General features: G+C 42.6%; 2 protein-coding genes across 3 annotated transcripts; one reads left to right on the forward strand and one right to left on the reverse strand.

Moving 5' to 3' along the window:
• Positions 1–379: 379 nt before the first annotated feature.
• Positions 380–9958, reverse strand: g3bp2a (G3BP stress granule assembly factor 2a). 2 transcript variants are annotated; one of them, XM_076032607.1, is made up of 13 exons: positions 9793–9958; positions 7853–7971; positions 7681–7762; positions 6871–7044; positions 6670–6760; positions 6028–6133; positions 5736–5916; positions 5032–5133; positions 4600–4702; positions 4416–4475; positions 4090–4221; positions 3883–4001; positions 380–3621 (listed from the first exon to the last, which is right to left on the reverse strand). In XM_076032607.1, exons 2-13 carry the CDS (start codon positions 7945–7947, stop codon positions 3340–3342), a joined length of 1527 nt encoding a protein of 508 aa, XP_075888722.1. In that variant the 5' UTR covers positions 7948–7971; positions 9793–9958; the 3' UTR covers positions 380–3339. The 2 variants fall into 2 exon arrangements, with proteins under 2 accessions (XP_075888722.1, XP_075888712.1); XM_076032597.1 differs by lacking the exon at positions 9793–9958 and adding an exon at positions 8354–9771.
• Positions 9959–11762: 1804 nt separating this feature from the next.
• pkd2 (polycystic kidney disease 2) lies at positions 11763–19956 on the forward strand. Its single transcript, XM_076032584.1, has 15 exons — positions 11763–12639; positions 13366–13479; positions 14128–14261; positions 14394–14644; positions 14725–14949; positions 16035–16263; positions 16367–16537; positions 16623–16804; positions 16886–17006; positions 17096–17194; positions 17682–17803; positions 17921–18038; positions 18134–18297; positions 18634–18781; positions 19016–19956. The coding sequence occupies exons 1-15, from the start codon at positions 12210–12212 to the stop codon at positions 19223–19225; spliced, it is 2718 nt and encodes a 905-aa protein (XP_075888699.1). The 5' UTR covers positions 11763–12209; the 3' UTR covers positions 19226–19956.
• Positions 19957–20308: the final 352 nt, after the last annotated feature.

The raw sequence follows: 20308 nt of genomic DNA on the forward strand, positions 1-20308 counted from the left end.
GGATGGTGATGTTGATTTCTTTACTAACAAAGACTTAGAACCTTATTTATTTGACTCAGACACCATGTACATAACTGTGCACTGTCATCCTGCCCAGTGGCTTACTCAAGAAAGTTGTTTCAGGTATTTTCTTCATGTATTGTAAAGTCATCTCTATTTAGTGTGGTGAACATGAAGGTACTGCTCAAGCCCAGCCTGTTGGCTGAGCAGCTGCAATATCTGCCCACCGGATCTCGAAACAACAGCCACTGATAATTAAAGGGATTGTGCCTCTTCATGTAACAGATATTACAGCAATGGCAAATTTGCCAAAATGTCAAGCTATCCCTTTAAGGGTGTCATGGTCTTTTTAGAGAAAGCTGCAAACAGGACAAATATATATGACTGGTGCTGATATCAGTAGTTTATTGTATGTTAAGTCCAACACATTCAAATAAAAAGGAGGGAAAATTAAAAAAAAAAAAAAAAAATCTCTACCTGCAACACGTTTTACTACCAATGAGTAAAGGGTCAACACAGTAAAAAGATGGCAGCCAACTGTTTACCACATCTAAGCCAAGAACGTTTTTCTCTTTTTGTTCAAACAAGACTGGAATGAATTTAAATAAGGATCCACTTTACTGCATTTTTAACCACAGGAAAATATTTTTTTTCTTTTATTAGGATCCATGAAGAGGTTAAGGTGAGAGGTGGGTCACTGAAAACCTCAGCGAAAATCAACTTTCCAACTCTATATATGTGTTTGTAAGTCAACAACCACCAATGCAATGTAAAAGCACAGACTGGTCTGAAAGCAGGATGGCTCTTCGCTACTCTTCATTTAGCACTGTAAAGTGATTGCAGTCAAATGCCTACGCTAAGCAAAATCCCTGACAAATAAACATTCAGGGTGGAGGCACCCATAACAACTGTCAGTTCAAAATAAAAGACCAAATAGCTCAGTTTTTTTCTTTTTTTTTTAAACTACTGAAATCTATCGTCACATCTGAAAATAGTTCATCTCAAACAGAGGGGAGAATAGCTGCGCATCACTGTGGATTATAAATGCAATGCAAGTACAATGCAAAGGAAAGGAAAACAAACAAACAAAAACAAAAAAATCTGCTGCTGATAACAAGAAAATAATTCTTTTTGTTCCGAGATGCGAGATTTGGAGAGACGTTGTGTTCAAATTGACAGATTGTCCCAGAAATGTTGGCAATAGTGCAACACCTTCAGACAAGGAAGACCTCATTAGTACGTTTTTCCAGAAAAAATACAAAAAAAATCAAAAACAATGCTACATCAATTTTACTTCCCATTCAGTGCAAGATAACAGAAAAAGAAAACAAAACAAAAAACAAAACAAAACAAAAACATCATATGTTTGTTAGGTTTTCCTTTACAGTTCTTATCGCCCTTCCTTCTTACCGAATGTTAAAGAACATATTCCAGAGGATGAAGGGGTGGGGAGTATTGCAGATTAGATCCGACTTGAAAGGGAGGGGGCCCAGGGGTTGGGGGATGAATACAATATAAAAAAAAAAATAGTGAATGATCTCCACGTGAAGATTCAAATTAAAAAGGGTAATTTGCTAGTGAACTAGCAGGAACTATTGCCAGTCCACCAGCACATTTTAGGAAAAAGAGACTCTTTGTAACTTTTGAGTACAAGGAATTAGCCAGAGGCCTGCTGCCACCATCCAACAACTATGGTCTGAAAAACTGAACAGTCAAAATCTACAGAATCTGAATCATTCACATTGAGACTTCTACCATGAGTGTGACTGCACTAAACATCACAAATGTATAGAGCAATGATATTCTAAACAAAAACAAAATAAAAATAAAAATCAATGCTCCAGCATTTCATGGTGACCATTCTTTATGTACCTTTTGTGAACAGTTCTAGAGAAGAACATCTAAACCACTTTTGCAGCAAATGAAACACGAGGCACCTATAGTCCCTACAAGACCCAGAACAGACGCGATACAAAAGAAATGTACAAAACTCACAACAAAACCATCTTAGGTAGTAAAACAGAATGGAAAAGGAAATGCACCTGAAGAATCTTTTTTTTTTCTTTCTGTAAATACTGTAATTTCTTTTTGTCTGCTGCCCAAAGACAGTAGTTCAGAATGAGCAGCGTCATATTAGGAGGCGGCGAGCCCCAAACCACTTTACACTTTAATAAGACTGGAACAGGTGAAATAGAAGGCACCATCGTGCTCTTACCAAGAGAAATTAAAATATACATAGAAAACAAAACATACAGTAAACTATGATTTATGCTGTACATTTATTTTGTTACTCCGCACTTAGGAAGGGAGGGATAACAGGGGGAGGTGTTGTCCATCCCAGTCAGACGGTCTAGCTGGCAGGAAAAAACATGAAGAAAAACAAACTTGGAATCAAAAGAATAAGAGCAAGCAGCCACCACTCTGCTATTGTTCAACTTTGTTTCTTGTTAATCCTTTGCCTCCCCCCTCAAATCATTTGGTGAAAAGTCCAGGACTCGAGCGGGTTGTTGTTTTTTTTCTCTTTTGTTGGCAATTTATAAATGATGAAAAATATAATATAGATTTGCTTGTCATCTTGTCCATCCAGCAGTAATTGAAGCATTTTGGGTCAAACGTGAGAAAAAAAGTACATTGGTCACAGCGGACAGGCTGTAAGCGAGGCCTGCCCCGGTAAGTCGTATCGTTTTGAGACAAAACAGGTCTCTCCAGCTGCGTTCCAAACATGGATGTCAATGTAATACGAGAAAAAGTACCCATTAGTGCATATTGATGAGTGCATTATGCAATTTTGAAGCAGTGGTCTCTTGAAAGGAAAAAAGCAAAAAGGCAAGCCTTTCCTCTGGAACTGCACAAATTCTGCATCTCACTCTTTTCAACAGTAACGGGCAGAAAACTACCATATAAAATGTGCAATTTTGTGAAGCAGCGCCCCAGTTAAGTCAAGGCATATAATCTCTTTTCCAAATAATGGGCTGTACTGTCTCAGTTAAAAGTCTCATCAGTCGCTCCTAATGTGGCAGACTACTCCTGGTTGGTTTGCTTCTTTTTTCCACAAATTTAAACATTAAAGTTTGTGAATTCTTGAGAAACCCAAAAAAGGATGCTCGGCTCACAATAAGCGACATTTTTTTTTTGTTTGCTCATTTTGTTTTGTCTATTTCACAAACAAGTAGTTGACAGGCTGTGTCACATTCCAAAGCAAAGAGGGAACAAAAAATAACAAAAAAAAAACAAAAAATAAACCAAATATGTTTTGAACATGAAGATTTCGTTTCGTTAGCGAGAACGGTTGAGGATGAAAAACACGATACTACTTCCACACTGCGGGGGGCGCTCTTCTCAGCGGCGCTGGGTAGTAAAGCGACCTTCTCCTTGGCCTCCGGAGCCTCGCCCGGAGCCCATGCCAGGTTTCGGGGCCATGCCACCTCGAGGTGGCGGCCCCCTGCCGTCGCGTTCGCGGAGCATTCCGCTTCCCATGATGCCTCTGGAGCCTCCGGGGCCTCGGTCGTTGCGCCTCATGTCACGACGGTCGTCTCCGCCGCTGCGGGTCTCGCGCTCGCGCACCGCTCTCGTCTTCTTTTCCTCCACATTCAGACGCACCTCCCCTCGAAACATGATGGGCTGCAAAGAGGAAAGGAGGATCAACACAAAAGAAGGCAAAAGATTTTGTGTGCTGCTTTGGTGTCCGTTCACAGTAGCGATGGCTTACAAAATCAGATTTGTCTGACACAGTAAGAGAGACTTGATGAGCTGCAGACACGTGACGCATTAAACGGACAAGAATGGAACATGAAGAATTACAGACAATGACTGGGTGAGGTTTACTGGTTAGTGTGTTAAAAATGAGAGTGTGCGATCAAACAACAATAAATGCCCCTGTACCTTGGCTCCCAGGATTTTTTGCACAGGATCAGAGTCGTCAAAGACCACAAATCCAAAGTTGGGCAGTTTTCCACCGACACCTTTGGTATTGATTCTCAGTTCCACAACATTTCCGTAGGCTGAAAAGAGGAATAAACGAATGAGATGTTGGTGGTATTCCAAGATGTTGGGGGGAAAAGATAAGTGTTGGTTATGGAGCAAACTTACTCATGAAGAAATCTTTGAGCTCGCTTTCATCAATGTCATGTGGAAGGTTGCCGACGAAGAGCTGGTGGCTGTCGGGGTAACGGACGATCCGCCTGCCCTCCACGTCGCCAGACTCGTTCTCACCTCTGCCACCTATGCACGACAACAGCAACTCAAAGGCTCAGACCATCAGACATTTCTTAACTGCATTAAAAAACAACAAGTGAACAAAAATGACCAGGAACCACAAAATGAAACTTTTTCAATGCGTGGGGACTGAATTGTTTCACTAGTAATCACACCTTGTGAAAACAAATATCAAGATGTGAAATGTAGAATCGTTTTACCTTTGTTAACAAAACTCAGGTGTTGTTTTCCTGTTTGTGACTCAGAAGATGCAGTGCCATCTAATAAGAAGAGAGACGTGCGACCCATTACAAATAAACATAGGGAGAAAATGAGAATAGTAAGAAGAAGATGAGTAAAAAAAAAATGTTTTCAGCTCTTGTGAATTGAGACAGTGGCGTTTACCAGGTCTGGGGCCTCGCGGCGTGAATCCAGGTCTGTCGCGTGTTCGCTGGTCTCTGGGACGCAAGGGTGTTGTTTGAGTTTCCGGCTTGGCTTCAACTCTTGGCTGTGTGTATAAATGTTACGCAAATTTAGAAAAAGTGAAAAAACACATTCAATTTAACACTGCTGTCACAATGCTCTTCTAAGCTAAGTTCAAGTCTAATATTAGGGTAAAAAAAATCAAGGCCATCTATCGTTTCTGTGATACTTTTATTAGCTATTGACCAAAGTCTTTCCATTTGGACATGTGCCTTTTATCAGTAAATCTCTTGATAGCACCATGAATTTAGCAGCATGTGCTGTTAATGTTTATTCAGTAAAAAAAAAAGAAAAAAAAAGAGAAGAGTTGAGCATTGATTTTAAATAACCAAGTTGCTCTGTTGTGGCAATTACCTGTGAACTTGGTGCTTTGACAACATGAGGTGGGATTCCAGAAGTGGAGACGGTGCCGGAAGGGGGCAAGTTTTTACTGGTCACCGAGGCCCACGAGAAAGCCTATCAGGGACAGAGCAATATGGTGATAGTTATTTAAATGCTCAGCACTGTATCGACATTGTATGATGACAGACAACTGGTGTTTCTGGGAACGAGTCAAAGGGCTCAGACAAGCCAAGCCCTTTGACTCGAAGGATGGTCATGGACAAAAACAAGAAAAAAAACAACCCTCAAGCTTCAGTCAGTGTTCAATCAGTTTACGCGATTGGCATTTGTTGTGACCAGGCGATGATCCATAAGAGATTATCAGCCTACAGTCATCAACATCCAACTGATCAGAAAAACAACTTTAATTTGGTTTGAACTGACTGAGATGCATTAAATTGCAGTGGTGTGGTTGACTCATTAGATACAGTATGTGCGTTAACACAAATAAAGTGGCAGCTCAGTGTATGATTACTTAGTGAGAGTCAGGAGTTGTGCATGTGAATGATTAGAACTCTATTCTGTGTGAGCATATTGGGACATTAAATTCAACAAAGAAATGCTTTCTAAAACTAGATTTTATGAAATCTATTAAATGTAACAAGTCCTTTGACTGAATTAAAAACAAATCTGGACTAAATCTTGTTACAAGAGCGCCACAGTCACGCCTGCAATACCTTCGGGGCCTCCTGGGTGTTTGGTGGAGATTCCACGGGGGCTGGTGAAGGTGCTTTCTCCTCCATCTCTTCCAGAACCTTCTCATCTGCTTCAGGCTTGGCATCGTCTACTTTGGGTTCAGGCTCGGGCTCGGGCTCGGGCTCGGCGGCTGGCTCCTCCATGGGTTCCTCTACTCCATTGCTACAGAGGGCACGCCAGTGAATATCAAATTACCTCAAATGCAAAAACCAAAGTATCCTTAAAAAGGGGGGGAGAAAAATAAAAACAGAGAGAGATTATATGCAAACATACGTGACAGGATGAGATTCATAGTAAGTGGTACTATTGGGGCTTTCTTGGAGTGGCTCGGGTGATGGTTGCCTCTCCTCAGCCTCTTCTTCAACTTCATCCTCTGATTCTGTGTGAAGAGAAACATAGAAAAGGCATGTCGCAAAGTCTCAAAATGTATGGGTCACCAAGTTGATTTTGTCATGTGCATTATGGTTGCACAAGGTCAATTCTTTAAGAACACCATAAACACCAAAAACATAAAAATAACATCAAAATGTTTATTTTCCGTCAATAGAGAAATTACAGGCACCCAAGATAAACAATTATTTCAGTAAAAGAACCAGGTTTTTAAAAAAATATTTACGCAAACATTGTTATAGTACTTAGTATTTCCCAGAAAGACATTTGGGTGGACACTATGAAAACAATTGTTTGCCCAAAACAGAATACAAATACAGTTGAATGACATTTTATCTTAAAGACAAATAAATGCAAAGCTTGTGACAATTTCCTAAATAAGCCAACTTTGCCGAGTGTAGTTTGACCTTGACATTTGTCCTATAACATCAAGTGAGCAGATGTCTGTGCCGGAGGGAGGGAGGGGGGGGGGGGGTGTTCACTCCAAAATCATTGCAATACAGCGACATGTGTTCTGAATCTTACCCTCGTCGAGCTCTGCTTCAGAGTCCCCAAACACCTCATCTTCATAGCGGAAAATGTCATTGTGGACATAGAACTTGTTTGCCACAGAACCCTGTGGAAATGGTCCAACAATATGATAAATATTAGAGTAAACAATTCAAAAGTGACTTCTGGACATCACTGGAAGGTTAAGATTCAGTAACAGCATCCCAAAGTACTCACCTCTGGAGCAAGCACAAAAGTTTGCATGAACTTCCTCATGGGCTGCCCGTTGTTGGATAGTTCTCCAAGAACCTGTACCACCACTCCATCACTCAGTGTGGCGTGGGCATCCACATGTCGGATCTTTGTGTGACACTCACTAAATTGCAGTGACATCACCTTCTTGTGGATTTCCTAGCAGAAGAAGCGGCAAGAAGATAAAACAGAGGGTTGTAAAGAATCTTGCAGGAAAAAAATAAGAGGCATCAACAAAGTTAGCAGACGTTCAGCCTGGTTCACTTTCATAACACTGCACACGTGCAACATGACCTCCTTTCGTGTCAAGTACTGCAAGTTTAGGAAAAGTAGAGCAAATGATGTTGAACTTTCAAGAGGACTGACACCCCATTTTTTCCCCAGCTATTGTCTAAACATTTTCTCCCACATATAAGGAATTGGGTTTGAGAGGCCGCAAACTTAGTTGGGATATAGAAATCCCGCCAACAAGTATTGGGCCTTCCTGGCACCTTGGAACCAATGGGTGTGTCTGGAACACCTCTGAAGGGATGCATGAAGGAAGAATCCTGGTCTGATGCCTAAACCACCTCAACCTTATTGTGATGGAGAGTTTGATTACTGATGTGATCCTGGGAACAGTGTTGTTGGGGTTGAAGGCTATCCCAAGACAAAATTGACTCGGGTTAGGCTAAATAGAAGTCTTCTTGCGTAATTTAGTTTTAATAACTTACTTGTAATAATAATTAACTGTGGAAAAAATAAAACAGCCTAAAATACCTACTGTTAATGTTAAATATTAAAGACTGCACCTACCGCTTGCCCGTAAACTGCCTCAGCCAGTTTTCCACTTGGATCAAGTCCTCCGTGAACATAGCTTGAGTTCCTCCCATAAAACCTGATTGGCGGAACAATTTCAAAGGTAAATCGTCCATCGCATAGTACTTGCATGCAACACATGTACATCACATCTCAGCACAGTTCCTACCTGTGAAGGAAGTCTGGTGCCTTGTTCAACAGTGTGTAATACTGCCTCACGAACTCCCGCCCTACAAGCAGGGGACTTGGCTTCTCCATCACCATTTCTTTGGTAAACAAGATTAAGTGCTGAAAAAGAGGACACAGAAAACGGAACATTTGAGTTGAGCTTATGCAACTTCATTAGGAACACTTCATTAAAACAAATGCAGTCTCATCACTCTCTACCATAAACGCAAACTACAGTGACGGCCGTTATGCTTTCATCCCATCAATTTTTATCCATTACTGAGACTGCATTGTGACGCTGTGTGGTCAGTCTGGAGGACCTCATTTTTAGTGCTGTGCCACTAAAGAACAATGAACTGAAATGTTTTCAACATTATTGTTTTAAAATCTCAAATAATGTTATTAATGTGCTATACAGTGAAGTTTAAGGGTGCAGTAACACGAATATCATTAGTCCAAACAAAAACTTTGTCCGTTTTTGTTACAAAAGGGACCACTTCACCTTTTGTAAGGACAGGTTGTGCATCAATTTAAGCACTGGAACTTGTAAATTTACAAGTGAGACTAGGATTCTTGAAACCATTTGACTACTAAATGTCCGTTGCAATGGAGGAAAAAAAATAATTGAAGGCACACTGAGGTTAATTCAACTACGTACACGCAGTATTCTTGATCTTATCGAACGCCTTTGACGGGAACGAGCGACGTGAACGTGAGATGTTTCACTTTTTCTTTTGTCTTGTTAGACTAGCGTGTGTCCTGAACAAACGCAAGTCATTTGTCAGAATCACGACAGCTGACTGTCTCGCTAGCTGGCTACCACACCAGCTAACTGCGCCATCACGTTCATCCAATGAGACAAAGAGGGAAGCCAGATATTGATGGGACAGGGAGACGCTGATGCAAATGTTCAAGTTTGGCATTTGTGGGGAAAGAATCTCAACCGCAATGTGCTCTTTACTGCAATCTACTAAATAAGTGTTCCATATGGTCGTCCTTTAGTAGACGTTTGCCTCACTGTTACTGTATGAGTTAACGACAAGGCCTTTTATCACTACGCTAACAACATTTGGCAAATTTTCCACATCTGTCGCACGTCCACCATTCCCTCGTTATTTGAATGCACTGCACAGGCAAATACAATTCTATGTTTAAGTCAGTGTGGACAAAATCAACTGCCAAGCTAAGTCGATTTGACACATCTTGTAGAAACAGCTTATAAACTATCAACTGTAAAATGCCGGCCTCTTCGTCTTCCTGGATAGCTAACATTTTAGCCTGGCAATTCAAATGGAAAGCAACGGCGATTTTTGCAACGCTAAACGGTTAGCCAGCACTAGCTATGGCTAACTTGTGGCGTCGTCGTTTTTCCTTCAGCCGGCGGGGCTGGCTCCCCCTCCCGCTGGACCACATTTTTTCGAATTGCCTTGTGTATTTCACGACAAATCAGAAACAGGCAACAGCGATTTATTTTTTTTTCGTACTTTCGCCAAAAAAACAAACGCCAATGGGAGCCATGAAATCAACAAAACAGCTTTAGCAGACACCGCTAAGCACTAAACTGCAACCATCCTTGTGATTATCCAAAATGAGACATTATTTGACTTAAATTGTAACTCTAGCATACACGTTATAAATTTATTGATAATGCGAGACTCCAGACAAAAATATTACACATAAGTTAAATTACATCAAACAGTGAAATCACAATGAAGCAAGTTCAGAGCCAAGATACCTTACATAAAACAAAGCAGAACAAACCTGCGACACATTGATCTGAACTAGCACTAGAATGGACAAAATAATTCACAATATTAGAAGAAAAAAAAAATTCTACCGACGCTCTCTTCGCGGTGTTTTTACTTAACAATGTCGCTAACCTTAGCTGCAACGGTTAGCCTAGTGGCATAACTGATAAGACTAAAAGGAAGGCTAACTTACCTTGGGGATTACCTATCTATGCAGACAGAATAATTTTTATTCAATAACTATGAACAACCGACTGTAAACTGTTGTGGGATACAGCACACGAAAAATATGCCGAAATATTTTTCCCGAGCTCTTCACTCCAACTGTTTATGATCTCTGCAGTACCAGAGATTGCAAATTTAAAGTGATAGCTTCTATTTATTGTTTCACCCCTGCAGTCTTGGTCAGGGAACCCCCATTACAAAGAGTCAGCCAATAGACTGTTTACACTGGGCAACATAAATTATGACGTAATTTACATAATCCCGCCCTCAAACTTTCTACTCACGCTATCCCAAAGATATTCTTGTGTATCACTACTATCACATTGTTCCCTATTGAATTATTTATTTATTTATTTATTTATTTTTTGTGTGTGCGTGTATTATCTTGTGTATTTTTTGTGAAAAGGTGCTAAACTTCGTGCCGTTCCCTGTTCTTGCAAACGCTTCATAATGGGGAAAAGGGTCTTCTATCTTAACTATAACCTCTGAGAAAATTAATTAAACACTTTCATAGCTGCGCAGTTTTGATAAGATGCAATAAACTACATAATGCGATAACTTGTTTGCGAACAATATGGTAGGCAAACAAAGGACGGACGTGTCTGAATATCTCCCAGGAAATAAATCTTAATTACGAGACAATATTATATTTCCAAGCGAATTTTGTTTCCATAATAACCATAATAACTTTGTCAATGTTTAGTATATATGTACTACACAGTATTTCAAATTAAAAAACACAATTACTTTAGAACGTTAAATGAAAAAAATTGCGCCACTTTCAAAAAATGTTCCTTTACATTAGATTATATAGCAGTTCTGTTGCCTTACTTTCTTTTATAAGGGGCCAACCCGTCCGTTAAATGATCATTGATGTGGATGTGTCGCCATCAAGTGGTCAAATAGGCACTCCAGTTCACAAAGAAAGATGTTGGAATGTTTTTTTGTGGATGCAACGAAAAGCCCGGTCTGTCAGATAATACATCTTTATATGCGTGTGTTTTGGTTTATTTGTATTAGAATTTTGAGTGGAAATATCATCATTAGATCAGGACAAGAGAAAAGAAAGGGGGGGGGGGGGTCATCATGTTATAAGCGACGTGATAAATACTGAGTGTATATGACAAGGCTGAGTTTATCATCATCATCATCATCATCATCATCATCATCATCGTCATCATCATCATCATCATCATCATCATCATCATCATCATCATCATCATCAAAATAACCAAAGTTGCGATTAGAGATAACAATGGTTAGATTAAGTTCACAGCCTGACGTTTATTGCTCCACCTTTCTGGTTTGCTGCTGAATGTTGACCGCATGAATTGTGCTTCACAGTTATGTTTATCTGTCGATCACACTCACGAAACTGCAGAGTAGTTCGCTTTAGCCCAGCGTAACCCAACTTTTCTCTATTTGAAACGTCGATATTCCAAGAATGTCCACGAGGCAACAGACAACAGCGACACTACCTGTGGTCCTCGCTGCTGTGTTACATCACAGCGTGTTGTCATGGCAACAGGCCTTGTTGACTCAAACATAGCCCCCGCAGAGTTTATGTAACGAGGTCTTGTTTTAATAGCGTCGGTTACCCCACATGTTATTCCTACAGTACAATACATTAAGCCTCTAAAATCATCATTGCCATAAAATGGCTCGAAGGACCTCGGGGAGCAGCTGGAAAATATAATAACTGTTAATAATAACGTGACAAATCAACACAACGACGCAAAGCGGTTCTGTGCTACAGCAGGAGAAAAGTTGAGGCATTCAACTTCGGAAAAAATAGTTTGGGTTCACAGACGAGAAGAGGAAGAAGAAGGCGAGAAGACTTTTCCATCCATCAGTGGGGACGCGGTGGAAGTGAAATGTGAACGCTGAAAAGTTGGAGGAGAGGCTTGGACGAGGAGGAGGAGGTGGAGGAGGAGGAAGAGGAGGAGGAGGAGGTACTGGAGTGAAGCAGACACTTTTTCAGGAACAAGATGGCTGTCGTGGGACGAGAGAAGAATTTGTCCGACCACACGTAAACACGGCATATGCACGCATTTCGAAGCTGACGACGAAGCCTCGAGTTGTTGCGTTTCGGCATTTAGGAACTTTTAACGACGGACGCTGAGAGAAGATCGCCCGCTCGGACTGTGGGGAAAGTTTTCCTGGCGGACCGATGAGCGTCAGAACTTCCATCCACTGGGATCCCGTTATTTAACAGCTCAGATGCGACTTGGAGCAACTTTCGAACCGTCTGACGTTTCCCCCCTTCTTCTTCCCCTCCCTCGCTACAGTATCGGCTTTGTTTGTGAGCAACACAACGGATAGTGGCGCTGTTCTGAACTCCGGTTCCAAGTTCTGGAGTAGCTAACCGAGCTAACAGACCGGACCATGAGTTCATCCCGAGTCCGACCGCAGCAGCAGCCGCCGCAGAACCAGTCTGCCAGGCCGCCGCACAGAGCGGACCCGGCCGAGGGCATCGAGATGGAGAACATCCAGCATCAGGACCTGGGCCTGGGGGGAGTCATCGGCACCCCGTCTCCTCCATCCAGACAAGCCTGGAGCCGGGACAACCCGGGCTTTGAGCCAGAGGATGAGATCATGCAGGCCGACTGGCCTCCAGCGAGTCCCGGGAGGAGGTCGGTGTCCACGGCGTCCAGCAGCAGCTGCAGCAGCAGTGGCCTGGGTAGCTTCGCTGGCCGCGGCAGCAGCCCTCGCATCCCCCGGGGAGGACTGTACCCGACCCCGACCGTGGATGGCCAGCATCAGGACAGACACGAGCGACCCAGCTGCATGAAGCAAATATTGCACAGGATCAGAAGTTAGTCCCTGGCTTTATTCTCCACTGCGTGCAGCCACTGCGTGCAGGGTCGGTTAGTTAAGCAGTCTAATGATTAGGGATGGTAATTACAGGTTAGTTCTGGTATAGGGAAATAAAGATGCCATTCCTTAAAAGACAACTATTATAATAAAAGGGTAATTATTGAATACCTTATAAAATTATAACCAGAACTCATGCCTACATATAATTATTATTACATAAATAGTCTGCAAAACAAAGTAGGCTATGGAAGGGAATCAACAAAATAAATGCTATACTACAATCAAATTCACCTCACATAGTAAAAGTCATATATCTGACGCAACTACTTTACCCACTAATACTAATCCTACCCTAGTCCTCTTACTTTTTCTGCACTTGCTCCATGTCTCAGAAATTGTGGCTTTGGAACAAGGCTCTTTATGATGTCAGAAAGGGCACTCATACCACTCTCAGGTTGGTGACAGCACCTTCAGCCAGGCGTCGATTCTGCCCTCTTACACAGTTTCCAATCAACCACAAAGCATTGGTTTCCTCCTGATTGCCGTCACTGTGGGATGCTGTAAACACAGGGTGAAATATGTTGATTGTTGTGATATACAAAGAATAGGATTTTAAAAAGAATAGAAGAATCTGGCCATTGTGTTCCTCCTGGTCGTTTATTTAATTCTGCCTTAGCACTCTTTTCCTAATGTCAACTGAACTTTTCTATGTGTACCTGTGCAGTTCTGTGGGGCACTGAGCTCATGGAGGACAGCGACAGCAGCCGCGAAAGATACCTCTGGAATGTTTTGAGGGAGATGCTCACATACATCGCCTTCCTCATCACCATCTGCATCTGTAAGTAAACGGCAGACTTTTCCTGATGGGTAGCACAATAACTAAAATCATATTTTTGTGTGATTTGCTGACAGGCCAGGTTTAGGAACGAGGAAATGTATTTAGAAGGTATTTTAGTCATCTTTTCCTCTCCTCAAACAGTAAATTGCATTGATTTCGCAACTCTGCCAAAAGGGTTTAGCTCATGTATAAAAACCGAGAGCTTAGTGCAGCTGAAAAAACAATTTTACAAACTGGCAGTGTGTGCACAATGATCCAATCGCAGACATTTGTCAGCGGGCTTAAAATGCAGCGGTCGTCAGTTTGATGGTGGCCTTCTGGAATGGTAAACAAATCACAGGAAAAGTCCCATTTAAAAAGTGTGGTGGAGAAGTAATGGCGAGCTCTCTCTTCTCTCTCTTTGCTGCAATACAAAGTGCCAAACTGTGGTTTTGGGTGGATCAGGAAATGTCTTTCTGGCAGAGTGAAAGGAGGCACTTTATGCCAGGCCGAAGCTGGACCATTTGATGCAGTTTGCAGAACTGAATGCCCAGCGCCACAGGGCATAGAAAAGCAGAAACAGAACAAGAGTTTTATTTATTTCAAGTCGACGCTTCGCGTTGGCATCGTGTTGATATTGCAATTCAACGCTGTCATTTCCCTCCGCAGTGACTTACGGGATGGTTAGTGCCAACATGTACTACTACACCAAAGTCATGTCTCAGCTTTTCCTGGATACACCGCTGTCTCCTGGGGATCCTGCCACTTTCAGAAGCCTCTCAACCATGGACGACTTCTGGAAGGTGAAATGTGAATCAGAATTTGTTGCTGTTTCTCATCTTGTATCAGAAGCAGCCACATCTACCATTCAGAAACAAAAGAAGCATTGCCCTTAAAAAACAAAACAAAACCAAAACTTTTGTTTACACCTACAGTTCACAGAGGGGCCCTTCCTCAACGGCATGTACTGGGAGGTGTGGTACAACAACCAAAGCCTGCCGGAGAATCAGAGCCTCATCTACTACGAGAACCTTCTCCTCGGTGTGCCTCGGCTGCGGCAGCTCAAAGTACGCAACGAGTCCTGCTCCGTCCACGAGGACCTGAGGGATGAGGTGCACGAGTGCTACAGCATGTACACGCCAGCCAGCGAGGACACCTCCTCCTTTGGCCCCAAGAACGGAACTGCGTAGGTCGAAAACGACCAAGTGTGGGTGTGACACATTGAAAAAGCTCCGGCCCTAAGATTCCCTCCGTGCTTTCTCACAGTTGGGTGTATGCGACTGAGAGTGAGACGAATGGAAGCAGCTTCTGGGGTCAGGTGTCCAAATACGGAGGCGGAGGATTCTACCAGGACTTGTCTCGCACCAGGGAGGGGTCGCTGGTTCAGCTGCAGTTCCTCAAAGACAACCTGTGGCTGGACAGAGGAACCAGAGCCGTGTTTCTGGATTTCTCCGTATACAACGGAAACATCAACCTGTTTTGCATTGCCAGGTGAGAATCACAGATGTTGCTGGTTTGGCGAAACAACGGCAACGGTTTTTGTGAAAATCCTTCTTGATTCTCGAAGCCGAACCTCATTATTAATATCAATAAAATGGAATGACGTCGACTGCACAGAAATAGGCTCCACATCACTAAACACACTTCTTATTTTATTTTGATTGTAGAACCTCTTTCAGTGTCACAGGTGTGAAGGCTGTATGTGATTGCAGTTTGATTAATGATGCCCCCATAATTCTAAGACGTTAATTTCACGTCTTAGAAGACGTCATTCACTTTAAACCCCAAGTTTACATCTGTAATTATGACACTTTTAAGTTACAACAATTTTACAAACTCTGATTAAACTAAAGAAATCAATCAATAATCAAGGTTTAACTGAAACAAAAATCCTCTCAACTTCCATTAATGACAAATTAGATGCTGTCTGATCACAACTGCTATCAGTGCTATTATCTATTTAACTCTGTGATATAAAATAGGGATGTTAACAATTAATATATTTTTGATTAATTGTCTATTAAGAATTTAATTGATTAAATTTAATTAAATTAGCTATTATTCGAACATTTTTTACACAGGTAGTTAATATCATTATAATAGTGTAGTGGCAGGAAAGAGCAATTCACCTGTAGATACTGTGATGGTCATAAAACAACTACAACAAGCTACAAGTTAAAGAAAAAAAAAAAGTTGAAATGTGACCCATTAGAAGTCAACTTAAAGTCAGAGGATAAATGTTCAGGGTGTTTATACTGTTAACTAATGTACTGTAAACACGGGTCACATTGGACCCCTCAACATTATTTAAGGGTTAAATAATCTGTTCCTTACACAAATTTAAGTTCTCAGGAAAAATCGCAGCTGATCAATTAATCGTTAATCAATCGATAAGGTCAATCAACTAACAATTAATGAATTAATTTGGTAGTTTGCAGCCCTAATATAAAACAATAGTGTGAAAATTAATTCTAAGAATCATACCGCAGACTTACTTCATGTTGTAAACAATGCATCTATAGACTTACAGTATCTATACGTTGGAACAAGACTGAATAATCATTTGTTTTGACCAGGTTGTTGGTGGAGTTCCCAGCCACCGGTGGGGTCGTGACCTCGTGGCAGTTCCAGACGGTGCGCCTGATTCGCTACGTGTCCAGCTGGGACTACTTTGTGGGCGTGTGCGAGGTGGCGTTCGGCCTGTTCGTCCTCTACTACGTGGTGGAGGAGGCGCTAGAGATCCGCATCCACCGGCTGCATTACTTCAAGAGTCTGTGGAACTGCCTGGATGTGCTCATTGTGATGGTGCGTGTCAGAAGCAATGTGATGGATCACACACACGCACACACGCACGCAGGTTAATTTTCAAGGGATCACTTTCTGATACATGCTCTCACTCTTTCCTCAGCTGAGCGTCGTTGCCATCATCATGAACATAACCAGGACGGCGATGGTCGGAGGTCTTCTCAAAGGGCTGCTAGAGAACCACACGGGTCACCCCAGCTTTGAGTCTCTGGCCAACCTGCAGGTCCAGTTTAACAACGTGGCCGCCATCATTGTCTTCTTTTCCTGGATCAAGGTATCATTCCTTCTTTTTTTTGCCCCTCCTCTTCTTTATGATCGCCCACAAACTTCCATATTTCAAGTCGCTCTCGTCCTTGCAGCTTTTTAAGTTCATCAACCTGAACAAGACCATGAGTCAGCTCTCCAGCACCATGTCCCGCTGCGCCAAAGACCTGGTGGGCTTTGCCATCATGTTCTTCATCATCTTCCTGGCGTACGCTCAGCTGGCCTACCTGGTGTTCGGAACCCAGGTCAACGACTTCAGCACTTTCCAGGCCAGCATGTAAGAGCTTTGACGGTGTAAACACACTGAGTGGGTGAGATTTCCTGTTACTGAAGCTTTTTTTCTCCTTCCTATTTGTAGATTCACACAGTTTCGCATCATTCTGGGAGACTTTGAGTTCTCAGAGATAAAGGAGGCCAACCCGGTGCTGGGACCGATCTACTTCAACACCTTTGTCTTCTTTATTTTCTTCATTCTCATGGTGAGGACCCATTGGTTTTTATGTTGGTATTTTTGTCTTAATATGTCCCTCAAAACACAGAAGGATCTGTTGAGTGTTTTTCTGTGCAGAACATGTTCCTGGCCATCATCAATGACACGTACTCTGAGGTGAAGGCCGACATGTCGCAGCAAAGGTCAGAGATGGAAATGACCGACCTCATCAAGAAGGTATTGATGCATGAGTCTTGCAGCTGAGGGGTTGAAAACAAGTGTCACCAAGAAGTTTCTACTGTCGCTATCGTCAGGCAAACTAACAACGTGAATGAAATGTGGCAAGCTGTTAGCTTTGTACACTACATACTGTATGTGCTTCAAGAATGGAGGTGTTTTGGGATTCAGAGATGCTATTCTGGAAAACTGTTGCCTTTGTTTGGTCTCCACCCAGTCTGTCCGTTGTGACCTCTGACCCCTGACACCAACAAAATATTTTCCTCCACACAACTGCTGCTCACTGGATATTTTTCCCTGTTGGGATCGTTCTGTGCAAACCCTAGAGATGGCTGCGATGTCGTGACGAGTTGTTCTTGTTTTCAACAAGCTGTCCTCACCTGAATTCATTGAGTTGCTGCCAGTAACAACGTCTTTCGTGTTCTGTGCGTCTCACCTCATGTTGACTCCGCCTCTCGCTGGGTTTTTGTCAACTTCTCCCCCTCAGGGCTGCAACAAAGCTCTGATGAAGCTCAGGCTGAAGAAGACGGCCGTGGACGACATCTCCGACAGTCTGCGTCAGGCCGGTGGGAAGCTGAACTTTGATGAGCTCCGTCAGGACCTGAAAGGGTGAGAGAATCTCCGGCAGCTGCCGCTGGTTACCTGTCGTCGGGGTGAAGCACTGCCGTCTGTTTTTGACCCTGTTAAATACCAACACGTGATGTCCGTTGTGCATTCTCGGTGCAGAAAAGGCCACACGGACGCCGAGATCCAGGCCATCTTCGCCAAGTACGATCAGGACGGTGACCAGGAGCTGACGGAGCACGAGCACCAGCAGATGAGGGACGACCTGGAGAAGGAGAGAGTGAGTGACCTTGTGAACGGTAGCTGGTTAGAAACAACCGTTTCTAAAAAAAACCCAACTGGAGACATTCAGCTTGCGTCTCCTCGTAACACCAGGAGGACCTGGAACTGGAGCGCAATTCCCTGACCAGGCCGAGCAGTGGGCGGAGCTTCCCGCGCACCCAGGACGACTCTGAGGAGGACGACGACGAGGACAGTGGCCACAGCTCCCGTCGCCGCGGCAGCAGCTCAGGGGGCGTGTCCTACGAAGAATATGGCGTGTAGGCGGCTTTGATTGTTTTTTTTAACTAAGGTTTTTTTATAAACATATTTTATTGTGTCATAGTTCTCGTAGTCATCATAACTGAAGTAGACAACTAATTTTTTTTTTTTTTTTTTGAGAATCAGCATAGCCCTAACCCCTCTATGTGCAGTGTATAGTGACGTGGTTTTAGCTTTAAGTGGATTTTTTTTCAATACAGAAGAATAGAGAAGGCTCACCTGCTGCATTATTCAGACTGGTGATGCTTATAAAACTGCTACTAAAAATGATTTAGTTTATGAAACTTAGAAAAATGCTCTTTTTCATCCTGGGCTGATGCCGCTGCCTTTCTCAGGCTGGTGAGACGGGTGGACAGGATGGAGCACTCCATTGGCAGCATCGTGTCCAAGATCGACGCTGTGATCGTGAAGCTGGAAGCCATGGAGAGGGTGAAGGTGAAGAGGAGAGACGTGCTGGGTCGACTGCTGGAGGGGGTCATGGAGGTGAGCCGCAGTGGACTCACACCCTGCTCACTGGGGCGTTGGTAGAAAACAAACTGATCGCTGAAATGAAAAGAAATGTTGCACGAGATTTTCTGAGAATTATTGAAATTTAGAAATATCGCTTTTATTTTGCCAAAAACGCAGCTAATGTATGGGAAAGCTCCAATTATTGCACCCCATATATCATCCACATCCATGCACACATCTAGTCTGATATGGAACTTTTTTCGTCAGGATGAGCGTCTGGGACGCGACCCAGAAGGCCACCGGGATCAGATGGAGCGGCTGATCAAGGAGGAGCTAGAGCGCTGGGAGTCCGACGACGTGGGGTCGCAGGTCAGCCACCCGCAGCCTGCCACGCCCGTCGGACTGAGGCCCCGGACCTCCTCCTCCCTGTCCACCGATGGCCCCGACGCTGTCGCAACCGGGGGCGGCCACGTGTGAAGGCCGCGGCTGAGCAAAGAACATTTCCATCCGGGTGAAACTCTCTGTCGGTACGAACGAGTGAAGACCAAATGAACCTGTTCAGACTTAAAACACAAAGGCAGGGAAGGCGAAAGTAGAAGTAGAATCCACTTCAGGACGAATACCGAAATGCACTAGTAGACGTCAGAGAAACGTCCCAAAGTATGAAGTTTAAAAGTATCCTTTGGACGGCGAGATGATCAGAAGGGTATTTTGTAAAGAACAAACAAAGGTTACAAAGGACAATTTTGAAATAATTGCCAGTCTGTTCGCCCACGCAGCTGCCGCCTACTCATGACACGCAATAATTGAGTGTTCCACCAGAACCGTCCGCCAGCAGCTTTTGATTACTTGTATCTGCACATTCTTGCAATGAAGCAAAACGGCGTTCCTTTGACTGCCGACGTCGCTGATTTTATCTTTGTGTCACTATGTTATTACACAGTAGGTACAACCATGACACAGTCTGTCATATTTACTCACCTTGTGTATGTCAGTGGAGCTTCACTTTAAATAGCCTATTATCATTTTATGATATATGTTGTAACTTTAAACAAACTTCAATTTGGAGTGCATCTAGTGTTCATGGGAAACCCATGCATTTATTATTTTTTTTATCCTGTGCCTTACTTTTTCTTTTTCATTTTTTTTTACAGTCATTTCTTTTTAATCGACAATTCCAAAATAAAGTATTGAAAAATGTTTTTAAATTGTGAATTCTTGTTTTTTTATGCTTTCTGGCAGTGATTTCTTTTTAAAACACAAACATGACAGAAAGATTTCTGTCTTATTTGATTATGTGTGTATGTGACAATTCATATTTTAATTTTATGCCGTAATCGACAATCTAAACAGCACATTCTGTTTATCACATTTTATCACTTATTTATTCACTTATGCAAATGCAGAGATGAGACGTCTGATCTGTAATCTGAAGTAATACAGTCATTTTCGAATAATTATTTAATTCCATGAATTTCTTTTGTATTTTATTAATGTAAACAAATAAACAATTGTTTGTTTTGGTACTGAATTAGCATTATAGTTTCAATTTTCTCAGGA

Source organism: Nelusetta ayraudi, unplaced genomic scaffold (assembly GCF_046127955.1).
Source record: "Nelusetta ayraudi isolate G7.1 ecotype Tasmania unplaced genomic scaffold, CSIRO-AGI_Nayr_v1 ptg000004l, whole genome shotgun sequence".
NCBI lineage: Eukaryota > Metazoa > Chordata > Actinopteri > Tetraodontiformes > Monacanthidae > Nelusetta > Nelusetta ayraudi.